Source organism: Furipterus horrens, unplaced genomic scaffold (assembly GCF_987537825.1).
Source record: "Furipterus horrens unplaced genomic scaffold, mFurHor1.1.pri manual_scaffold_1, whole genome shotgun sequence".
NCBI classification, from domain to species: Eukaryota; Metazoa; Chordata; class Mammalia; order Chiroptera; family Furipteridae; genus Furipterus; species Furipterus horrens.
Window position 1 is genome coordinate 115309017 of NW_028327171.1, and position 23488 is coordinate 115332504.

The window sequence follows — 23488 nt, forward strand, 5'->3', positions numbered from 1 at the left end:
GAGAACGCCGGCGTGCACTGTGCGGACAGCAGGCCCCGAGCACGTCCGCCTCACTTGTTTGCGGCGCCGACCTCAGTTAGCTCTACACCGCAGACCCGCCCCCACGCCCGTTTATTCCCACTAACTGGGACTCGGCCCCACCACAGCGAAACAGCCTGCCAACTTCAACGCCAGCCAATAAAGTGCGCCGACCTGCGGGCACGTGACCGCAGCGGAGCGGCGCTCTGTCAGCACCGGATCTCTATGGTTTTCGCAGCGCGCCTAGAGGGCGTGTAAGTTCACTGGAGAACCCCCTACATCCGTCCTCCATTACCGCACTGCCTCCGGTGGCTGCTGGGATACTGGGCGACTTGTCCGGGTGCCGCTCAGTCCTCCAGCTGCCCGGGGAATACCTCCCGTTCCTCCTGCCGAGGCTCGCCAGCCTTCTTTGCCCCGCCCAGTCCCCGCCACGCGTCCCGGTAGCTCACGGTCCGCTTCTCTAGGGAGCCCCCACCCAGGCGCATGGCTCCATGAAGCAGGGGAAGACAGAGCGTGAGAGGTGCCGTCCGCCCCGACTGCGCCTTGACCAGGAGAGAAGGTGGGGAACTCGGGCTGCGCTTCCTGCGCCGGGCCTCTTCAGCCGAGGGAGCGGAGCCGCCGGGCTGCGGGCCCTTGGGGTCAAGGCAAGGGGCCGGGGAGCGTGGGGTAGGGGCTCCTGGACGCCGGTGAAAGGAGGCGGCCGGCGTGCTAGCGAGGCCTGCGAGCTGCGTGGCCCTGCTGAGGGCGGCGGTCGGAGGTATTGCTGGGAGGGGCAGGCGGCGGCTCCTGCCCTGCGCTGTGCGGCGAGGCTTCCGCTCCTTTGCGCGCGCTCTCCGGTAAACAGTGTCGGGTCCGGGCAAAGTTTGGGGGTCTCCGGCACCTCCTGGCGGCTCCGTCTGCCTCTCCCCTTTTACCTCTCCCCTCCCCCCTCCCGCCTGGTGACTGGATTCCTTCCCAGCGGCTCGGCTCCGCTGCTCCTACTCGTAGCTGGGCTGTCTCCCAGCTCTCCGTACTCTCCTTCCTCACCTCCCTTTATTTTTACCTTTCACCTTTTCTCTCGGCCTGCTTTGCCCCTGCCCGCCCCGGCCTCTTTTCCCCACTCTGTCTGCTCCTTCTCTTGCTTCACTCTCTTTTTTTTTTTGGCCAGCCCCACTCAATCTCTCTGTCCTTACCCACCCATAGCCCCCGTTTCCATTGTCCCTCCTCCACCTTACACTCTTGAGTTTTTTGCGTCTCTCTTTCCCAGGCTGTGGGGTTTGCCCTTCATTCCCTGCCCTTCTCCATTCCGTGTCCTGATAGGAACTCCACACTTTCCACTCTCCCCTTATCCCTGTGGGCCTATTCTCTTTCACTGCCCTTTCCTTGGATAGACTGGGTGGGGCTGGGAGTCTCCTGTTTACATCTTTGGGAATTGCTCAGTTCTCTGCTAATAGGGGGTGGGAAGAGTTGAAGTGATTTGTGCGAGACTAAGGTTGAGAATGGATGACTCTTACCAACAGTTATCTCTCTCTCGGGTAACAAGATGGCTTGTCCTCAGGACCCGGACCTGGCATGCTGTCCAGTAATTCTTAAGCACCATCTTTGCAAAGGGTTTGGGAATATGGTTGTATTCTGAAACCAGTGGAGTGCCTTGAAATGGTATATATCTTGGCCTGAGAGCAAGTTTTGATCTATATTAGTGGTGGAGAAAGTTTTAATGTGTCTTAGGTTCAGGTTCAGTCAGATCTTTGATCCTCAGTGTCCTCACTTCTTGGTGATTCAGTGCAAGAGACTGCAATTGCTGCCTTTTATTTAGATTCTGAAATGTTTTGAAGTAAGATGAGTCTATTCCTTGGTCATTTGTTTTTTAGAAATTGTATTGTTGAGTTGTAGTTTTTCAAAAACTTATCTCTTACCTCTCTTTACACTACCTTGATTTTGTTTATTCACTGCACCTGCATTTCCATCTTAGGCACAGGAAGAAGGAATGGAATCGGAAGGAAGAAAATTCATTTCAGAGACAAAGTAGTTCCCCTCCTCTGTTATAGCTGTTCCTTTGGCAATACAAACTTTCTGCTTTCAGTGAGTATTCCCCTGGATATTAGGAATAAAATTTCTTCTTTTTGTTTGTTTTTTGTTCTTGTTATTTTAGATCTGTGTTAAGACTTTAGGGTATAGGTTTTACTTTGTTCACTTGTATTTTTTGTACTTCCATGAGGGGGTCCTAATGTGGATTAAGTTCCTTCCACTTGCTCTCTCTTAAAATAATTTAAATATGTAAAGATAAGTTTATTGGCCATAATCCCAATAGAATGACTCACAACCTAGATGATGGTGTAGCATTACACTTAACCATCTATATCTGTAGTGTGGTGGTCTGGCTCTGCCCCCTTCCCAAATTACCTTTTTTCTTTTTCTTTCTTTTTTTTTTTTTAAAGACAACCAAAGAGCACAACTTGTTAATTCAATTCCTATCAAGGTCAATTATTGGGTCTCTAACACACAGTTATAATCTTCAGAGATTTTTGGAACATTTTGCTCTAAATCTGTTATGATGATACTATTATCTTGAAAAAAATTCTACATGTAAACAAAGTTCTGGAGAAATTTTTATTATTGTTGCATCCCCTTGAGTTTATTAATAATGTTATGCCAACACTTGTAAGAGTTTTCCGGATTGTTTCACATCATACAGAACCTTACAAACCCTGAGGCCCAGAAAGATCTGGCACATAGTAAGGTGATATAAAAACAAAATTTCTAAAAAAAAGACAAACCCCCACAAAATTTCTGGCTCCTATATTCATGTTTTCTCATTAAATTAACCTGACATAAAAATGTAAAGTTCTGTACAGTGTTCTAAATCTGTAACTTTTAAAGCATTTATATAGATAGATATGAATTCTGCAGGGAAATTTTTCACACAGCAAGTGTTTTGTGTATATGTATGATGGGGTTTCAAAAATAAACAGTTATTTGAAATGATTACCAGAATGTGGGTTTTTTTGTTTTGTTTTTTAACTTTTTATTGTTTATTCTATTATAGTTCCGATTTCTTTTTTTTTCCCTTTTGCACCCCTCTCACCCATAGTTAATCCCCTCTTGTCCATGTCCATGGGTCATTCATACATGTTCTTGTTTGTGGATTTTTTATCTGACTAATTTTTGAAATAGTTCCATAAGTAAGCCACAGTTGTAGCTCAGGTGCCATCCTACTACTCATGATGCAATTATTAGGTTGGCCAAAAAATCCGCTTAGTTTTTTTCTGTAAAATAAAAGACACATTTTTCATTTTTACCAATAACTGTTGATTTGGATATTTTGAGTATGTTATCTTTCTACCACTATTGGCTTCTAGTGGGTGGAGAGCAGGGGTGCTGCTAAATATCTTCCCAGTCTCATAGCAAAGAATTATTTGGCCAAAATGTCGGTAGTACCAAGAAACTTCACAAACTACTTTTGACACATTCAGACAGTCACAGCACCGTCTCCAGAAACTGCAGAAATCATTTTTTGCGTTTCAGCTGAGTTTTTACCTTTCTTGAAATAATAAAGCATACTACGCCAAAAATGTTGCTTATTTTCTTCCATCTTAAATATTAAAGTGGCTACACAAAAATTCAATTTTGATAAGTTTTTTTAAAAATGCATGCTGATCTAACAAAATTGTTTCAAATTTTTTTGGCCAACTCAATATTAAATTGAATTTTTTGTTTAGTCCTCTCTGTCACAAAGGAAACAGTAGTCTTGTTTCCGTCTGTGTAAAGCTTGATTTGAACAGACATCTGGACACTTAATAAGAAGAAAAAATTTAAAGACTTCATTTTTCTTTGCCTCTTTCCTACCTTACAAATCTCTTTGGTATATGTAAGGTCATGCCCTCTAATAAACTGTTTTGAAGCTTGTCTTCGAAAGGTGAAACTAGAATTTTTTTTTCACCTCCAGGCTTTTCTAGATATTTTAATCTGATTATTTGAAATCTCAACTACTTGGATGCAGTAATTCTGTTAGTACTCAATATACATCAAGACTTCTATAATAATAGTGTACGTATTTAGCAAGTTTAGTTTCTTTTTAGTATAAGCTTAAAAGAGGTCCTAGGTAGACTAGAACTGTGTACAACTCTCAGACAGCCCAATACTCTTTCTTATTTTTTTCTGGCATTCACAATAAAACGAACAGTGGATGATTTATTAGAAGTCATTGCTCTCCAAAGAGGAAAAGCATTAAGTTCATTGGAGTAATAATCACATGTTAATAATGATATTTGAGACGATAAGGTGGTTCTTAATAGAAGTTTATTATGAAGACACTTCTTTCTGTAGATGTGGTATGAACTCAGAGCTATGTTGTTTTTGGAACCAACTCTACTTTTATTGATGGGGGTAGTAGTAATATTGGTTATAGTAGATACTTTAATAAATAGTAGTTATATGCCAAAGAATTGCTAGATATTCTTCATGTATTGCTCATTGACTGCTCACATATAACTGTGTGGTAGCAGGAGCCCAAAGCCACAGAGATGTAACAGCCTGCCACATAGCCAATATGTGGCAAGTCATAGTTGGATTTTGTGCCTAGGCTGTAAACCCAAAGCCTAGGTTCTTTCCTCTGAAGATAGTAGCTGCTATGGGAAGATGTCAGTTTGGGTTGTTTGTTTTTAGATTTTATTTATTTTTAAAGAGAGGGTAAGGGAGGAAGAAAGAGAAGGAGAAAGACATTTGATCAGTTGCCTCTCTGCGTGCCCTGACCTGGGACCGAACCCACAACCCAGGCATGTGCCCTGGCTGGGAATCTTAACTGGCAACCTTTTGCTTTGAGGGATGATGCCCAACCCACTGAACCACACCAGTCAGGGCAGAAGGCGTCAGCTTATTGTTTATAGTACTTAGGAGTCTTGAAAGAGGCCCCCTAGTGAGGGAGGAAGGTCCTCTGCCCAGCCAGCCACTCAGGGTAATTTCACATCTTCACCTCAATACTGGTCTTTATATCATGTTTGTAAACATCAGCAATTTATAAGACATCATTTGTATTAACTCCTGAAATAATATATTGCCCTCTAGGCAAATAAAAGTGCCTCATCATTCAAAAAGAATACAAATTCTTCCCACGTGCAGTTGAGATAGTAGGCATGGCTTATTAAAAGAAGGCATTGAGCAACCTAAAGTTAAATATGACCTGAGGCCAAGTCCAGGACTGACCAGTTCATGGTGTGTTTTAGCAAAGAAGACAGCTACCAGCATAAATCAAACAAAAAAGTTAATGTAGGGGATATTCGACCTAAATTTTTTAATGAAGTATCCATTTTACTATGAATTAAGCCATTTCTAGGTTTTGAACAGAGTTGATACTGTTAAAAAGAATAGATACTTATAATTTAGCTTGTTTCTGACACGCTCCACAGCACATTATGATGGAGCCAAGTGTAAGGAATAGGTTGTGCCATAAACTTCCTTTTTATAAAAATAGGCAAACTTGCCTTGGCTGGTGTTGCTCAGTGGGTCAGGCACCGAACTGCGAGCTGAAGGGTGGCCTGTTCAATTCCTGATCGGGCACGTGCCTGGGTTGCGGGCCAGGTCCTCAGTTGGGGGCATGTGAGAGGCAGCCAATTGATGTTTCTCTCCCTCTTTCTCCCTCCATTTCCCTCTCTAAAAAAGAAGTAAATTTTTTTTTTTTTTTAAGGCAAACTTAACTAGGAGATCCGTGGATAAAATGGTTGTGTATATGTAGGGCACTGTGTTAGGTGTTGTGAAAGACAAAATACAAGTGCCACCTAGCCTGAGACTAAAGGTGATTTCATTGATGGCTGGAGTTGAAGTGGCACTAGAAATATGCTCAGCTTCCCCACAGAAAGGGAGGAAGAGTCCTCATCTGGTCTTTGTTATGGACCCTAAACGAGGGCAGGACATTTGAGTATTGCATGTTAGGTAAAGGTGTGGTGACTTTTTAACACTTTGACAGCATACTTTATTCAACACTTGCTAGATTAGATCTCAAGTGAAGAGCTAAAACAGTTATTTCCTCCATCTTTTTGTGGAAGTACAAATTTGTCTCCATCTGATGGAAATTCATTTTACCTAGCTTATTCTCATTAATCTCTAGTAGACAAAGGAAAATGAGATCACTACTACTGACCCTTAAAGTAGCCCTTGAGTTTAGCTTTGAAAGTAACCGACAGAAGGCTTGAGAGGGTGTCAGTGATACACGTGTCTGTAAAGCAAGGGTTTTTACACTTAATTACAGTTTTTACAGATGAACTGATTTCACTAACCATTCAGTTACTCCTGCAGTGATCGAAGTACCATTATTAGTAGTTTTTATGAAGTTTTGAGGAAGAGTAAGAACAGATTCCCACAGTTCCAGAAGAGATGTTGAGTGTGTCATTAAAGGTATTATTTTTATTCTTTAAGCTGGTCATACATCAGGTTAGTCTGTTGTATTGAAACTGTTATTCTGAGGTATCTTACACTGTACTCAAGACACCAAGCCGTTGGGAGAAATGACTGTCTTGTCATTGTAGGTTGGTCCTGGAATCTGAGTCTGGGACTACTTGGTTGTGGTAGGATTTCTGCTTTTTCAGAGTAGGCTTAGAAGAGTCTCCAACCTGAAGAGAAAGTTTTTATAGAATTGGTGGATAGTGATTAATATTATAAATAAAAGTATTTACTACCAGCACACTGTTTTAGTTCACATTCTTTATTGTACTTCACTTAATATTTGTGTTATGCCGACAGGTAATTAAAACATTGACCCCCTTAGAAACATGCCTTCAAAATAATTGGGTGGCCGCGGGGGGGAGTGGACTGAGAGGTAGGCTACAGATGAAAATTATTAAAGCTGGACATTGGGTTCATTATGCTGTTCTGTTTATGTTTTGAGCTTTCCATAGATTTAATTTTATAGAATAAATTTTTTAAGCGATGCAGAGAGTCTGTAGTGCTGTCTTTGGTCACTAATTAAGAATATTGTTTGAATCGTTTGCTTAGTAACCTCCAGAGAAATGCTTGTGCCTAAGGAAACACAAGATTTGGGTTGGTTCTTTTATTTTATTTTATTGAATTGATTTTTAAAGAGAGGAAAGGGGAGAGAGAGAAAGCAAAACATCAATTTGTTTTTCCACTTATTGATGCATTCATTGGTTGACTCTTGTACGTGCTCTGACCAGGAACTGAACCCACAATTTTGGTGTATCATGGTGATACTCTAACCAAGTGAGCTACCTGGTCAGGGCTGGGTTACTTCTTTGATTTCAAATTGTTGTTTTAGTGTGTTTGAGAAAATGTTAAACGTTACCAGTTGTGAACATTCCCACTGCACATCAGTGATTGACATTATGTGTAGTCAGAATATTCTAGACTTCGGTTCTTGAAAATCTTCTGTTGCTCTGTTGTGGGCTGTTTTGCCGCTTAGGTAGTTGTTAACACCTGCTAAGGAACACCTGAGTTGCCACCATCTCCTAACATTTAGCTCTTCCTTCAAGTGTGCTTTACTGTAATGTGAAAGGAAATTTACTTTTAACCGTTGAGTTTTGTCCCTTCTCTTTTATTTCTTTGAATTTTGGGGCTCTTGAAAGGCAGAGCCTCTGGGCCCTGTTGGCCCTGTTAAAACTATAGCTGTCTAGAGATAGTTCTGTTGTTTCATTCAAAACATATCCTAAATCCCCTCCCTATAGTTATGTAAAAGGTAGAAGGTCAAAGTAGAAAGTCAAATAAGAGCTCAGAGGCCGTCAAGTGACATCCATTGTGAACTCAGATGATTGCGTCAGGGGAACTGGTAAGTATCCGAATGACAGCTAAGATGTTGGTTTTGAATTTTTTCCTGCTCCATTTTTGTTGGCAAGATTTTGCAAACTATTAGGCTAGCTTTTAGTATACCCTTAAATGTAATTTGTTTTTCATCATGGGAATGATGACTGAATGGGACTGAATCCAACAGCTGTTAGTGGCAGGTCTCATACTTCTTTGTGGCTTGGTGGGAAAATCCAGGCCTTGGAGTCTTAACAGATGAGATTATAGTCCCAATTCTAATTCTGCCACTTAGTGGTAGTCTGGCTTTGGGCAGGTTTTCTGGTTTATGAAACCTGAGGTCCTGCTTTGCTGAGTAGTTTTGAGGGTTTGTGAAACCCTATTTAAAGAGCACCTGTGCAGTGCAAGTTCTGGCACTCAAGCAGTTCCATACTAGTGGGAGCAGCTGAATAAGTTGACATTTAGTGTGTATTAAACATGTCACATGTATTAATCTTATTCTCCTAACAACCACGTGAGTCAAATCCTATTGTTCCCATTGTGAAGAAACTGAGTCAAAGAGAATCCTGAAGGAATCAGGATTTAAACCCAGGCCAGCTGACTCTGGAGTTAGTGTTTTTGATCATAATGTTAGGCTTCCTCTCTTAATAGTCACCAAGACAATGAAGTCCATGCTCAGAAACAGTATACTTTTTGGAGGTTTTAATGGATCAAGTGCATAAGGTTTTTTCAAAAAGAAGCCTGTTTCAAGTCAGACATTGAAGTGTACAAGTTATTTTTCCTCAGCTATAGACATCTTTCATCTCACTAAGAATTGCCATAGATAGAAAAATGTGTATTTTATAGATTGGCATATATCAAGAACATAATCAAATATTTGTGAAATGTTTATATGTCATTCAACTTAAAAATACCTAATTTGATTTAAAGATTGTAGAATTTATAACCAAAACACTGTTGTAGAGCAGTATCAAAAAAATAAAAATAAAAAGGCAGTTATGTGCCATGTGCTCAAATCATAGAAAAAAATTTAGGTAGAATAATACATATATTAATTTTTAAAAGATTTTATTTGTTTTTAGAGAGAGGGGAGGGGATGGGAGAAAGAGGAAGAGAAACATCAGTGTGTGGTTGGTTGCCTTTTGTGTGCTCCCCAACTGGGGACCTGGCCCTCAACCCAGGCATGTGCCCTGACTGGGAATTGAACCAGCGACCGATTGGTTAACAGGGCAGCACTGAGCCACACCAGCCAGGGTAGTAATTTGAGGAAGAGCTAACACTAACATTAATGATTTGAGAAAAAGCAGTGTACTTTTCTCGTCAACAGATTTTTACAAACTTTGGTATAACTGACATTGAAATAACTAGGATCTATTTCCCTGATTCTGTTCATTATTGACAGAACAGAAAGGATCATGGTCATATTATAGCTATACATTTTTACCTTAGGCTTGTTAAGAAAAAAGATTTAGCATAAAAGATCCTCCCCTTCCTTCACATCATCAGATGGGACACTGCTTTTTTGGCCCATCTAATGCCATATGTTACGGTAAGTAGCTTTGTATATGTCTGCTTTGCTATGGCAGGGCAAAAAGGCTACCTCACAAAAGGACTATGAAGCTTGGGTCATTTGTATGAATAAAGGCTTCTACTAGTTGTAGCTTTTCTTGAATGAGTTTTTAAAAGGATAGAGAGATGTATGGGAATTGAAGTGAGTTCAGAGAACCAGAGAAAATGAGTAGCATTGGAGAATGATAGCTATGAGGGCAAGATTTTGTAGAAAGTTAGGAGCCTTGGGTTAGAGGGTGCACTAAAGCTCTTTCTTGAGAATGACAGCTAACTGCATTTCACCTTCACTAAGGTGTGGAGCTGAAATCACACATATTTAGGTTAGTGATTAGGAAGAAGCCGAAATGATGTGGTTAACAAGGAAAAGCATTGAAAGTTCCTCTGGGTCCTCTGAAATGGTAGAGAAAGCAACCTGATGAAGAGTCTGATGGGTCAAGTGCAATTTCTAGTCATTTTTGAAATGTCCTCCATCATCTAGCCTCACAGTGGCTGCCACCCCACACTTTCTTCTTCCCAGGAGAGTCCTGGGCAAGAGAAAACCTTGTTGCCTGCCTCCATCCATGGTGATAATAGCTTTATGGGAGAAAAAAAAAAATTGTCCCCTTTAGGAAAAGGTTGGGAGTTCCTAGTCTGGAACTGAGGGTTTCTTCTAGCCCTGCTGGTCTGTGACCCTTTGTGACTATATCACTTGGGTGAGAAAGAAAATTGACAACCTTTGCCTCTGTGGAGACTCTTTCTCTTTGGCTTTTTTCTCTTTTTAGCTAACCATTTTAATTAATGCTTACCTATTTCTGGCTAGGGTTCTCTAGCATTCCAAACCTCGAGCACCAAATCAGGATGGGAAAAAGACGTTGTGTTCCTCCACTCGAGCCCAAGTTGGCAGCAGGCTGTTGTGGGGTCAAGAAGCCCAAGTTATCTGGAAACGGAACGCACACTCACGGGAACCAGTCCACAACTGTTCCCGGCTCTAGTTCAGGACCTCTTCAAAACCACCAGCATGTGGACAGCAGCAGTGGTCGGGAGAATGTGTCAGACTTAACTCTGGGAACTGGAAACTCTCCCATTACACGAATGAATCCCGCATCGGGAGCACTGAGCCCTCTTCCCCGACCCAATGGAACTGCCAACACCGCCAAAAATCTGGTGGTAACTGCAGAGATGTGCTGCTACTGCTTTGACGTCCTCTACTGTCACCTCTACGGCTTTCCACAGCCACGACTTCCTAGATTCACCAATGACCCCTAGTGAGTAAATCCATCAGGGCAGGGGACAATGAGAAAGGCATGATGGCATCTTTCTACTGCTATAAGTAGTAGAGAGTCAGCTACTTATAGACACTTTAACATGATATGGGCAAAAGGTAATAGGAATAGGATGATGAGAAATGTCCAGCAGTATTTGTAATGTTCACTGAATTGGGCATTGGAAGGGGACTAGGTTATATTTAATCTCTCAAGTGTAGCGGTCACACTGTCACCATTGTGGACCCTAGTAGTGTTGACGTCCAAGTGAATTGGGACTGTCTGAGGGCCAGGTTAGAGACTTTGAGCTCATTTAGTGGGAGCTGTGACACTTTCTTCATCGGCAATCCCATGCTAATTCCGTAGGGCCACTAGCAGCCCACCAAGAATGTTAGAATCTGCTTTACTGTTTTTAATTCAAGACTCTTTATCCCCAGTCTTCTCACATGTCAGTGATGTGAACAGGGAATGTGTATAAAGCATACAGTGAAGAAACTCCTTTCTCAGAATTGGAAGCAGCTTTGAGCTGGCTCGCAAGAGTTTTTTTTTTTTCTTTTGTTTATTTGTTTTGTTTTTCAGATTTCTAGAGATAGGGGCAGTGAGGGAGAAAGAGAGAGAACATAGATTGGTTGCCTCTCACATGCCCCCAACCAGGGACCTGGCCTACAACGCAGTCATGTGCCCTGATCTAGAATTCAACCAGTGACCTTTCAGTTTGCAGGACGACACCCAACCCACTGAGACACGCCAGTCAGGGCTGAGAGAACTTTTTGATTTTGTTTTTGGGATGCTTTTGGAGCACTCATTGACATGAGGTGTTTCACTACTCGGCTGGCAGTGCATAGTAAGGCAGGAAATGGAGGGGCATGAAGAAAAAGTCCTTATTCTTGAGACACTTGTTGAATTGGCAAACCACACACACAAAGCCAGGTGGTGTGTGGACAGAGTAGAAAGGAAGTCACTCATGTGTAATTGTGTCAGAGGATAGGAGATGTAGAGAAACTGTTCAGGGTAGTATTGCCATAGGGTACCATGGTCAAAAAAAACCCAACTGAGCAGGTGGAAATGTTCAGCTTTGGTCTGAGTGGGATCAGGTATATTCTGTAAAGGAGAGGGACACAGGTTTGGAAGAGTGGGTAGTGGCTGCAGCGTTGCAGAGTATGGGCTACTATATCCAGTGGTTTATAGTTCCATCCTCCAGAGAGTGGAATACTTGGAGGTTTTTTAAGTAGGTTTTGAGAGAGTAACTCTAGCTAGTGCTATTCAGGTGTTTTAGTGGAAGGGAAAGATATGTCGGTGTGACAGATTGGTTTTGTAATGATGATCAAAGAAGTAGGTAACTTTTAAGTTTTTAAGTTGCTTTTAGAAGTGTTTAACTCAAGAATCTAAGAGGTAAAGGCACAGGAGTATGGCAGAATCTGAGGAAGAGGGACCAGACCTGTGACCTCTTTCTAAAAAACTTGTCACCATCAATCTCATGTATCCTAATGAAGCGTGCCTTTGGCCTAGAAACAGAAAGTGGCAACTTCTGCTAAAAATAAGCTCTCTTCAGCAAACATGGTTTGGTTTTTTCTTTTCTGAACACTTATAAGCAGAAAATACTTATAGTTGCCAGTGGCAGAAATAATTATAGGAACAATGTGGGGTTGCAGGAAATGTTTGCAGATAAGGAGGAGAAGGTGTATAGGCTCAGTGTGTCTTCATGAAGGATGGAACTAGGGAACTTCAAAATAGAGTAAAAAAGAGGAGAAAGACTTAGACAATTAAAAGAAGAAAAAAAAGTGGGGTCCTGAACAGAGGAAGAGGAATATAGCACATACCTGTATTATCTAAACTGTCAGCAAGGCACGTAGGAAAGGCTGCCCAGAGAGCCTTTTTTCATTCTGCCTTGTTGAGTATCCTTTCCATTTCTCTCCAGGGACTTACATGACTCCCAGAAAGGCAGAGAGTCCTTCAAATAGCTGGTAGTTCAGAAAACAGTCTATTTGGGGAATAACAAATGAAAAGGAATAAAGCCTAGGTTTTGTTTTTAATCCATGATTGATTTGGGGCTGGAGAGTGTTTTGTGTTTTGCTTTTTTTTAGTCCGCTCTTCGTGACATGGAAGACAGGGCGGGACAAGCGGCTTCGTGGCTGCATTGGGACCTTCTCAGCCATGAATCTTCATTCAGGACTCAGGGAATACACGTTAACCAGGTAATTAAATGAGGCATAAGATCAGTGGAATAATTGGCAATCAGATTTATCTACAGAATTGAAAACAACTGCCTGACTTTATGTCTTCTAAATAATAAAGAATGAGTATTCTCTTTGTGGTAATCTGGAAATGTGGAGTTTTAATCTGGTGAGTCACCACGTCAAGTGTAGACAGTTAATAGAATCAAGTTGTTTTTTAGCACATTAGTATTAATGAATAATAAAAGTTCTCTGTATAGCCCGAGTTGTAAATATTCAGGCACATGCTCCCAGCTCCAGAGTAGCCTCACTTCTGTTTTCTGTCCTCTTCCAGTGCACTTAAGGACAGCCGATTCCCTCCTCTGACCCGAGAGGAGCTGCCTAAACTTTCCTGCTCTGTCTCCCTCCTTACTAACTTTGAGGATGCCATTGATTACTTGGACTGGGAGGTGAGAACAGCTGCATTTGGAACTCTGCATCTCTCGTTGCATTTGGGTTCGGGTTAGTACATGGTAATGTATCTCCTTCATTGAGAGGGCATAAGTATGTGAAAGCTGAGTTTGGAAACAATTGTGGGCAACATAGGTGACAGAAAAGATGCTACAATATTAGAAGCAGAAAGACTTATGAAGGCCTTCTCTTTTCTTCCCAGTCTACTCTGGTTCACATCCTTCTCATGTCTAATAAGAAATAATAATGAGGATAAAGCACAATATTCCAGATTCCTCTTGGTAAGCCCTTGAGTAAAAGTTGTTAAGAGTCGTTTGTGAATACTCATGAACCCAGATCAAAACCCTGTGGCATGTTCATTTAATGGAATAGATTGAAGGTAGATTATTCAAGATTATCAGATAAGCTATTGAAATAATTTATTTCTATAAACCTTATACTCAGAGAACTGGCTACATGTAGAATCACACCTTTCAAGCTCAAGTTTTTTGGATTCTATACCTGAGAGTGTTAGTGATGGTAATCACGAGGTTCTCCTTTTCTCAGACCTGCATCAGGCTGTTAAGGGGACATTAGTTTATATCTAGATGACTGAAGTTCCCTTAGATTAAGTAAATGCCATTTATTTGCTTGTGTGTGTGTTTTTTCCTATAGGTAGGGGTCCATGGGATTCGAATTGAATTTGTCAATGAAAAAGGCGTCAAACGTACAGCCACATATTTACCTGAGGTTGCTAAGGAACAAGGTGAGTTGGGCAAATGAAATTTCAGTGAACAATACTGTACATATAATATTGATGACTAAAGGGCAGGAAAATGGAATGTGTTGTCTTCACCCCAACTGTAACTAAGAGTAAGTGCCTTTTTTCCTCTTAATATGTATCAAATTCTTACAGAATGAGAAAATAAACTCTAAAAGATGCAGAAGGAGGAAAAAGAAAAGGTTTAAAGATTTCCCCTACTTGCTTGTTTCACTTGCAGTGTATAGCTTTACTTCTTGTCCTCCAAGACTGATTAATTGTAGCAAAATTCCGCCAGTCAACTTGACCATGTTGTGGAATTCATTGTAAAGGGAAGCTGTGCATATTGGGATTTTGAACTCTTGGTCGTAAATTATTAAACAGTATTATGCTTAGGAAAAGACAAAACGTAATTTCTCCTTTTTTTATAAAGAACTTGGGGTGTGGGGGGAAAAATCTTGGTAGTTACTAAGTTCTTAAATTGCAACATTAAAGACAGGAAATGGGTTGGGCAGGTTTCTCTTTAAAAGAATACCTTTAAATGTTGCTTGTGCAATCTGTGATATGTAGTTCAATATATCAGTGAACTATTTATGTGGACAGCAGTTGCCTTGTTGGGTTTTCATCGTGGTTTTGTTTCAGCTTTTTCAAAAGCAGTGTGGATGTGACATAAAAAGGAAGCCTTTTATCCACCTATTTGAAATCATAAGTCTAACATTTCTTTACAAGGTGGCACACCATAAGTATTTTCTACTACTGAGATGTGACAATAACTTAGGTAATAATCAAATAACTTTGCCATTTGAAAGATGATTGGGAGCCCTGGCTGGTGTGGCTCAGTGGATTGAGTGCTGGCCTGAAAACCAAGTGTTGCTGGTTCGATTCCCAGTCAGGGCAAGTGCCTGGGTTGCAGTCCAGGTCCCCATTTGGGGGTGTGTGAGAGGCAACCACACATATTGATGTTTCTCTCCCTCTCTTTCTGCCTCCCTTCTCTCTCTAAAAATAAATAAAATCTTTTTTTTTTTTAAACTTTATAGAAAAGAAAGTTGATTAGGAAAATTAAAAAGTGGCACATGCTGCAATAATCTAGGGAGTTTTATTTGGTTTTCAATTTGATATATTTGATTTTATGTGTTTAAAAATGTGCAAGAACAACACAATGGCATCTTTTCCCATCCTTCCTAAAGGAATAGCTTCCTTCCTTACATCAATTCTCTATTCCTAGAAATCATCAAAATGAACAAAGGCTTCACAAAGGAATATAAGCTGCAGAGTTTAAATTCTCTCTTTCCACAGAACAGCCCTGGCGACCAGCACTAGGTCAATAACCAGTCTAAATTGGGATTACTTCTGACAGGAAAGACGTAGGAGCAGAGTGCCTGGTGACAGATATATGTCATATGTCAGGTCATAAATTTCATGTCTCCAAGATTTTCCTTGGGCTGTCAGTGAGGCAGACAACTCAGTACCCAGGGCTTCCTCTGCCCCTCTCTAGCAGACTTGGCCACTTCTCTTCTCTCACTGTGTTGGAGCATGTCCCACTCTGTCATTGTGCATTGACCCTCAGTGTGTTCCTCTTCTCAGACTGGGATCAGATCCAGACAATAGACTCCTTACTCAGGAAAGGTGGTTTTAAGGCTCCGATTACCAGTGAATTCAGAAAAACGATCAAGCTTACCAGGTAAGCCCGTCTCGTTTCCTTGTGATTTTAATTTAGTTGGGTTTGGATGAAGGGTACTTTTGATGGAAAGGGGGAATTTTTTTTTCTTCTCTGCTCTTTCTAAACCACAGAAGTATGTTGAAGTTGAGGCTCTGAGGAGGCAGTGGCAGCAAAGGCAAAGACTCCCCAGCATCCTGAGCAACTCAACACCTAAGCCTATAGCAGAGGGAGCAGAGCTAGGCCACTGAGCACATTGTTGGTGCCTTTGCCAGACTCACTTTTGGGGAAGCTGAGGGGGGAAAATTGAAGTCAGGAGAGAAGCCCCTTAGTACAGAAGGCCAAGAGCTGTTGAAGTCACATGCAGTCAGGTGGTATGTTAAAGTAATAGTCAGGAAATACTTTTAATGAAGAGTTAAAAGGAAACACCTCTTGCTTGTTTAGGGTGAATGCTTCTTGGGGAGGCATAGTGTGGTAGAATGTACATGAACTTGGGGTCTGAAACTCAGCTCCACCACTTAGCTATGTGACCTGGGTCAGTTGTTCTGCCTCTGGGAAAAAATTTCCTGTCTGTAAAAAGTGAATGATAATGCCTTGGGGTTGTTTTAGGTTATGGTAAGGTATATATGCGGAATTTCTAGGTCAGGGCCAGGCAGCAGATGTCAGTTCTCTTCCCATCCCTACTGAAATTGAAAACACTTGAGAGGTGTACCTTCTGTGGGCTTCTGTGGGCTTCTGGCTTCCTGATCTTAAAATGCTGAATAACCATATAGTAACCTCACAGGTCTATTTGGAAGAAGATAACCCAGTGTTTTTGAAATGCTTTGGATTCCAAAAAACAAAACAAAACAAAACTTCAAATACAAAGCATTATTATTATCATTATTATTATCATTATCATTATAATTTATTTGAACAGCCATTTCCCTGTCAAAATTCAGGAATAATCACCTTGCAGTGGAGGAGTGATTACAGTGGGAAAAAGATGGCTCTGGGTAAGGATTGTCACACCCAGCTCCTGTGGTCTGTAGTAGGCTCCATAGGTTTGTAACACCCCATGCTTCGCATTCTGACTCATGGCTCTTTCCAGAGCAAAGCCAAAGTGCTATGAATTCTGTTCTGATGACCCTGTGATATGATATGGCATATTCATCCAGGAATTGAGACCTGTCCTATATAGCCCCAGGGTTCTTTAACCTGCTTCATGAGAATTTGACCCAGAATTAGGTTATCTGTGCCCTTTTGGTTATAAATAACTTGTTTGTTGCTTTTTGCAAATTGAGGTTGCATTTTTGTTAATTTACCACTTTTTGACTGAAAGTAAATAATGCAGTTTACACTGGGCATTGGTTGCAGTCATCTTCCAGTCTGCCACCCATGTAATTTGATTTGAAGTTCTTCCTCCAGGCCCCAGTAGCAGATTGCTTAAGAGCAGCCTGATGATAAGCATATATAGTGTTCAAAAGTGGGATGTGCAGAAAACACATTCTCAGGAGTATTGTGATTGTGCTTTTTCATCTTGTTCATCTGTAATAACATTGTTTTTTTTTTTTTTGTGCTGTCTTTCATTTTCTGTAAGTAAGGTTGCTCTTGGTCTTCCATTTTATTCTTTAAAAATGTGGAATGAGCTTTCGGTTTTCTCTGCTGAGTGACTTTACTGAAATATTTGGGGTTTATAATACTCTTCCCTGTTTCCTTACACAGGTACCGAAGTGAGAAGGTGACAATCAGTTATGCAGAATATATTGCTTCTCGACAGCACTGTTTCCAGAATGGCACTCTTCATGCCCCGCCCCTCTACAATCATTACTCCTGACACACGGCTGCATGACCAGTCCCACCCCCCTGTTGCCACCAATGGCTATGACATCATTGGAGCAGATGCCTCCTCCTCCTGGTCCAGTTACTTCTATTACTGCACCATTTTATGATGCTAGCTTCCGTTGCCAAGTCTGCCTCCAGCTGACTCGGGGTGTGGGGGAGGAGACGGGGTATATTGAATGAAACAGAACTTGAGGGTCCCAAGCCTTATCTCAGCCTTTCCTCATTATGGGGTTCCATTGGATTGGGGCTCCTTTGTGACTAGTGAGAATTGCCGTGTGGGTTCACAAGACCCTTGGCATGCAAGTGGCCACCTGTGTGTTGGCCACACAGTGGAAGCTGGAATTGATGATTCCTGAAGGCTAAACCCACAGGCCATCGTTATAGCCTCTCAGATGAGGAAGGTGTATTCCCCTGGCAGTCTGGGCAACGGAGACCAACGGGAAACATTTTTAGGTGGTTTTAAATTCTTCCTTTTTTTAAAGTTCCAGTTTATTGCATACCAACAGTTGATTACAACCTCCATGCTTCATAAGTGGACGCCATGTTAGGGTTGAATGTGGGTATCGTGAGTCCTTTGAGGCTTCTGGACAGAGACCCACATCATTGGATGGCGTGGCAGATCTCATTGCTCAGTCAGCCTTGAAGGTTTTAATTCTCATCCTACTATCAGATGGATATTCTGGCACTCTTCTTGCATTGAGTCTCCTGGTGTTGAACAGAGAGCTCCGTGGTAACCTGCTGAGGAATGAACTGGGATGCCTGCAGGAGGTCCTGACATCATTGCAGCACATAGTATGAAAGGAGAGACTTCTTCCCTACCACCTGGCTACCTCAGTCCTCTACTGGTAGCAGTGCCTATAGCTGGATCTAGGTTCACAGAAGACATACATGTTCAAACAAGCACCTGGGTTGGGCTTTAGAAAGACACATTGTCACGGGAGAGAATATAGGGTCTCCAAGCTATTTTTTTTTCTTTAAAGGCAGCCATCTTTAAGGGATTTGAAAACAGGAGTTCCTTTTTTTAGTTTCCCTGTAGAAATGAAAGTTGATAATTTAGTCCTTTACAGTACTTTACAACAATGTTGTGTAATTAAAGTGAATTGTTATCTTGCCTAATGTGCTGGGAATCTACACCCCACCAGGGCAGTGTACCAAATAGCTCATTTTCTAGGTCATTTAGATTTTCATGTGACATATTTCCCTTTCCCATTGTTGCTGGCTCTAAATAGCTGTCAACAAGTTTTCTCTTTCCTCTTGCCTCTTCTCTCATTTGGTGGCAAAATTTATAGAAGTTGAAGACTTGGAAGGTGCTTTGGAAACACTGTCAAAGAGGCACTGCTGAAAGTATTCACAGGAAGGAGGTGGCCAGTTGAAAGAACAGACCCCAAGGGTAATACACTGGTTTTCAACAACATGCTTAGAGAACTCTTGAAGTAGATTGGGGGTCAGCCAGGTGGACACAACAGAATGTTTTAATTTATTTTTAAAAGTTCATGTGGTGTAGCTTTCCAGAATGGGTAGATAGAAAAGTCTGACAGAAATGAGGTGAAGGGGGCAGGGACACAGTCTAAGAAATGGCACATGCTATTAAAGGCATTGCTGTCTCATTTCCTGGAAGAGATGAAGAAGTGAACAGATTTGCTTGGCATCTTTCTCTGTTCATGAGGGCATGGACTGTGCAGGGGGAATGGGCCAGTATCAGGATGCCAGGCTGCATTCCTGCATCCTGCTACTCTTCCTGCAGTTAATGAAAAAGCTATTGAAAATGGATTGTTCCATGATTTCCTGCTGCTGAGAATAATAAATGTCCTGTTACACATGTGACAAGCTATTTTAGGTGCCATGATTGATATCAGGGTGGTAAGTTTGGGACTAAACCACCCACCTTCAATTTGTACAACAGTATTGATACATAGGGCTACACTCATTACTGTTCGAGTGTTTTATGTTAAAAGTTGTGTTTAATTTCTAAAGATTAAAAAAGCAAAAAAATTGGTGCTAAAATTTTACCCCTGAGCACACTCAGTGAAACTGGTCATGCAAGCATTTACAGTGCCATGCTCTTCAAGCCTATTTTTTCTTGTAGAAATGTTGCCCTATTTGTTTTACTGAGGGTGGGGTAGGATACCTGCCATTTAAGATAATTTAACAGTTTTTAACCTGTAAAATGCAGGGGGAGGAGTGTGGAATCAGTGCACAAGAACTGGACTGGTTAAGCCCAGCACCACACCGCAGTGGGCTTGGTAGTTTTGGAGAAGTCTTACTCCCCGCGTGCTCCTTCTTGCTCCATACAAGTTAAGCAGTGGAAGTGCTCGAGATCCTCTTGCTTGTCTAAAGGGTTCAGGAGTTGACCAAGCAAAGTTACTTGGCCCTGTAAACAATGGCACTGTGTGTCCATCCTAAATCGGACCTAATCAGGAAGCAGTCTGGAAGTATATGGTCATGGTCTCTCATAAAGATGTGTGGCAGGTGGCTCTCAGGAAAGATACCAAGTCTGGACTATCCGCATGGCAGCTTTGCATAGGGGGATGATGGCTCCGAACTGCCTTCCACACACTTAACCAATGCAGTGGTGAGGATGGCCAACACGTGTGAGCGGTAGCTTTAAAGAGGAGGGGGTGTTCCATTAGTCTGGGCTGCTCAAGCTGGACAGTACATGACCACTGTTTTCAAGGAACCAGCCCAGTTTTGCTGGTTTGGTTCAGAGTTTGTTTCATCCTTAGCTGTGAGTGCCTTTTGGTCTGGAAAGTTAGCTTGTCTCATAATACCCACAGCTAGGACATTCTCTTTGTAATTATGAATTATGTTTGTTTTACATTAAAGGAGAATGTCCTTGATCACTAGAGTTTGTCGGTGTTGGCTTGTTTCCACTGTGAGTTTCTTAAACTTTTTTACTTCATAATTAATATTAAAGCAGTTGATGTTAGTTAGAGTCCCTTTCAACATGAAAGGTTTGTAATTGAGACATTTTATTGTTTATTATACAAAAGTGCTAGGTGTTAATATTTGCACAAAATCTGTTTTCCATGTAACACCTACAATTTCACTAACGATGTAATTTTCTTTTGAGATTCTGGAGCTTAGGGAGCTTGTGGGTGTTTTTTGTTTTTTTGTTACTATCCATCCTTATTTCCCTAAAGCAAGAAACTGTAAGGCCTTCAAGTGCAAGGACTTCAGACCAATTCTTCATATTACACTTGGTTGCCTCTTGGATATATAACTGCTGAGTGCAAATCATTGAACTCTTTAATGAAGTATTGTAGAGAATAAATCATAATGGGTAAAAATTGTTCTTTGGCCTTTTTTTTTTCTTCTTGTAACAGTCATCTTATTTTTGAAGACAGCTAAACTATACAGTGTTCAGTCAGGCTGCATAATTCGTGTGGTGGTAATGACTTCCAATAACCATGCACTTGTATATTTTTTTGTGGCTGTTAGCAGTGCTACTGGTTTTTTAGAGCCAAGTTTCCTGAACCAGGGTTCATGAACCCTTTAAAGTTTGGACTTCGGAAGAAGGTTCATAAATCTCATTAGCTTTCCATTGAAACTGACCTTGCCCATAAAGTTAAGAACTTTTTATAAGAGAGAAGAAATGCTCAAACTGTAAGATATCATCTGGTGACATTAATCCAAGTGAAGACCCTGAGACAATGGTGTGTTCTGTCCTAAAGGAAAATATTTATTGTTCTTGGATGGCCCAGAAAGGATGAGATGTGTATGGAGAAAATGACAAGTAGTTTTTCAAATACAAGCATCCATATTCTGTGATTGTCAGTCTTCAGTTAAATTTTTACAAGGATGTAATTTTTTTTTCTTAAGATACCCGTTCTGAGGCCTTTAACACTTAGAAGAACTCATAAGCATATGGCCAACATGTTAGATATCTGGGTTAGATAATATTTTTGGAAATAAACTACAAGCAACTGATTAAACATACAGTTTGGTAATTTGAGGTGTGAGAGGAATTGTTTCTTCAAGAGAAAGTATGGTTCTACAGTTTAATATTCCATGTTACCTTAAACAACATAGAATTCAATGTAACTGTTTTGGGTGGGGCTTGGTGTTGGTGGTACACTAACAAAATTTGCCATATTAACATCCCTATTGTCTAAAATGTGAACTAAGTCATCTGGTTAGAGATCAGTGGGGCTAATTCTGGAGGGACTGGGGAAGTGCTTTCAGCTGTTTCCAGATTAATAACAGGGTCTGTGACCTTGGCTTAAATATCTGGCTTTGAAATAATATTTTATTCATTGAGCTAGTTGAAGGACTTGACTCAAACCAGTACTGTACAAAGAACCCGTATTAGCATCCTGAGGAACAAAATGCAAGTCCCATTCTCTCTGAGTCTTTCCTTATTCTAAAATGAAGCTCCAACAAAGATTCTAGGGTCTCTGTCTTCCTGCTGCTCAGTCTGTTTCTATGTATGTGAACAGCAAACTGAAAAACAAGTGACCCCTCCAATTTCAGAATGTAACTTGATAAGGGGAACAAAACAAGAGGTCTCAAGTTTACCCAGTCAGTCAATCCCCTACCCCAGTATGGCCATTCTGGTCCCCAACCAAAAGCACCCCAGGGTGCTGACACTGAAGCCTTCACAGGCTGGCAATCAGGCCTGAGATCAAATCGTGACTGTTATTTATGATCCCAGCCCTGGCTGGTTTGGCTCAGTGGATTGAGCGTCGGCCCGCGAGCTAAGTGTCGCTGGTTCGATCTTCCAGTCAGGGCACATCAGAGAAGGAAAACTCTGACTCCAAAAAACCTCCGCTGCCTTGTGGCATACCTCTTCAGGGGAAAGGCTAAGGGAGTAAACCCCGACAGAAAATCCGGAGCCGGAGTCCCTAAGGCGGTTTGACGTTGCAGTCAACACCGGCAACTCCTGCGGCGCACCTGAAGCCAAGCTGTATTGACTCCGTCTTTCCCTTGGACCCTTCAGCTGCGAAGAGAGGCGGGGTCTGCTGCATGGGCAACAGCAGACCGTCCATATCACCCTGCCCAGGCTCTGTAGCTTCAGCTTCACTGGAGAGGACACTCCAGCGTCATCGTAAGATGTCGATTCAACACGGGAGGAGACAGATACCGTGTCACTCCCGAGTCGGACTGCACAACCATTCTCGGCGGTGCAGATAGACTCTTAAGAAGCTATACCATCGTCTCTCGAGACGGACGGCTGCCGACGATGACGATTTATGATCCAGACAAGTAGCTATTACTCTTAAGCTGAAGTTCCTGCTTTGTGACAGCAGTATGAATCTCTAAGTCAGCTTGTTGAAGATGCTTTGCCCAGGCCCCAGCACAAGCTGTGATGGCTGGATGGCTGTGACTATCCACAGTCATCCAGTGCTAGGTGTAGATGGGAGCTGCAGGGCCAAGTGTGAACCCTCCAGAGCTATAGGCATAGAAGAGAAGTGGCATAATTGGTGTGCTCAGCCCCTAAATTCAGGATAGGCTTTCTGAGAGATGGGTACTGAACCTCAGATTCGCCTCAAGAAGAGTTCTCATGCCCTGACCGGTGCAGCTCATCAGTTTGTTGGATGTCATCCCTTAAAGCAAAAGGTCACCGGTTGATTCCCAATTCCTTTTGGCCTGAGTTGTGGGTTCTGTCCCCGGTTGGGGCTCATGTGAGGGGCAGCCGATTGATCTTTTTCATATTGATGTGTCTCTCCCTCTTTCTCTTTCCTCCACCGTTCCCCTCTCAAACAAAAAACAAGAAGTTCTCAGAGCCAAACCACAGTTGCCAGCACAGCCCAATGAGGTGGATGGACATTGCCACAGGCAGAAAGGGCTTAGAATCCAAGTCCAGAACTCCAAGAACATCCTTCTGGAGGTTTTTGTACCTGGAAGTCAAGGACAGTTTGCAGAATCACACAACCACCTGACAAACCCATTCCTTTGTATTAATAGCAAAAGGGAGAGGGTTTTTTTTATAGCACTCACCAGCATACCTCCAACAGCAGGTGCCAAAGATTGCTTTAATTTATGAGAGAAATTGGAGGTTCTTCTGTACATTAACCTCAAGAATATGGAAAACTGGGAAATGTTATTCTGTTTTAGAGGCAGGACACCTGGGTCCAAGTAGAAAACATGAGTG

General features: G+C 41.9%; 1 protein-coding gene across 3 annotated transcripts; it reads left to right on the plus strand.

The window, feature by feature from the left end:
- Window positions 1-266: 266 nt before the first annotated feature.
- Window positions 267-18436, plus strand: AMMECR1L (AMMECR1 like). Of its 3 annotated transcripts, XM_090278913.1 has the most exons (8): window positions 1981-2079; window positions 10112-10556; window positions 12638-12748; window positions 13062-13176; window positions 13832-13922; window positions 15501-15597; window positions 16515-16568; window positions 17278-17334. In XM_090278913.1, exons 2-7 carry the CDS (start codon window positions 10150-10152, stop codon window positions 16540-16542), a joined length of 849 nt encoding a protein of 282 aa, XP_090135039.1. In that variant the 5' UTR covers window positions 1981-2079; window positions 10112-10149; the 3' UTR covers window positions 16543-16568; window positions 17278-17334. The 3 variants fall into 3 exon arrangements, with proteins under 3 accessions (XP_090135036.1, XP_090135039.1, XP_090135034.1); XM_090278910.1 differs by lacking the exons at window positions 1981-2079; window positions 16515-16568 and adding an exon at window positions 267-577 and having other exon boundaries at window positions 17278-18436; XM_090278908.1 differs by lacking the exon at window positions 16515-16568 and having other exon boundaries at window positions 17278-18436.
- Window positions 18437-23488: the final 5052 nt, after the last annotated feature.

What these genes read in the sequence shown, in the direction of transcription:
- AMMECR1L (XM_090278910.1), top strand. Translation starts at nt 10,150, where the DNA reads ATGGGAAAAAGACGTTGTGTTCCTCCACTCGAGCCCAAGTTGGCAGCA. An exon ending in TTGATTACTTGGACTGGGAG is followed by an intron (nt 13,177 to 13,831) that starts GTGAGAACAGCT and finishes TTTTTCCTATAG; the next exon opens with GTAGGGGTCCATGGGATTCG. An exon ending in TGAGGTTGCTAAGGAACAAG is followed by an intron (nt 13,923 to 15,500) that starts GTGAGTTGGGCA and finishes TCCTCTTCTCAG; the next exon opens with ACTGGGATCAGATCCAGACA.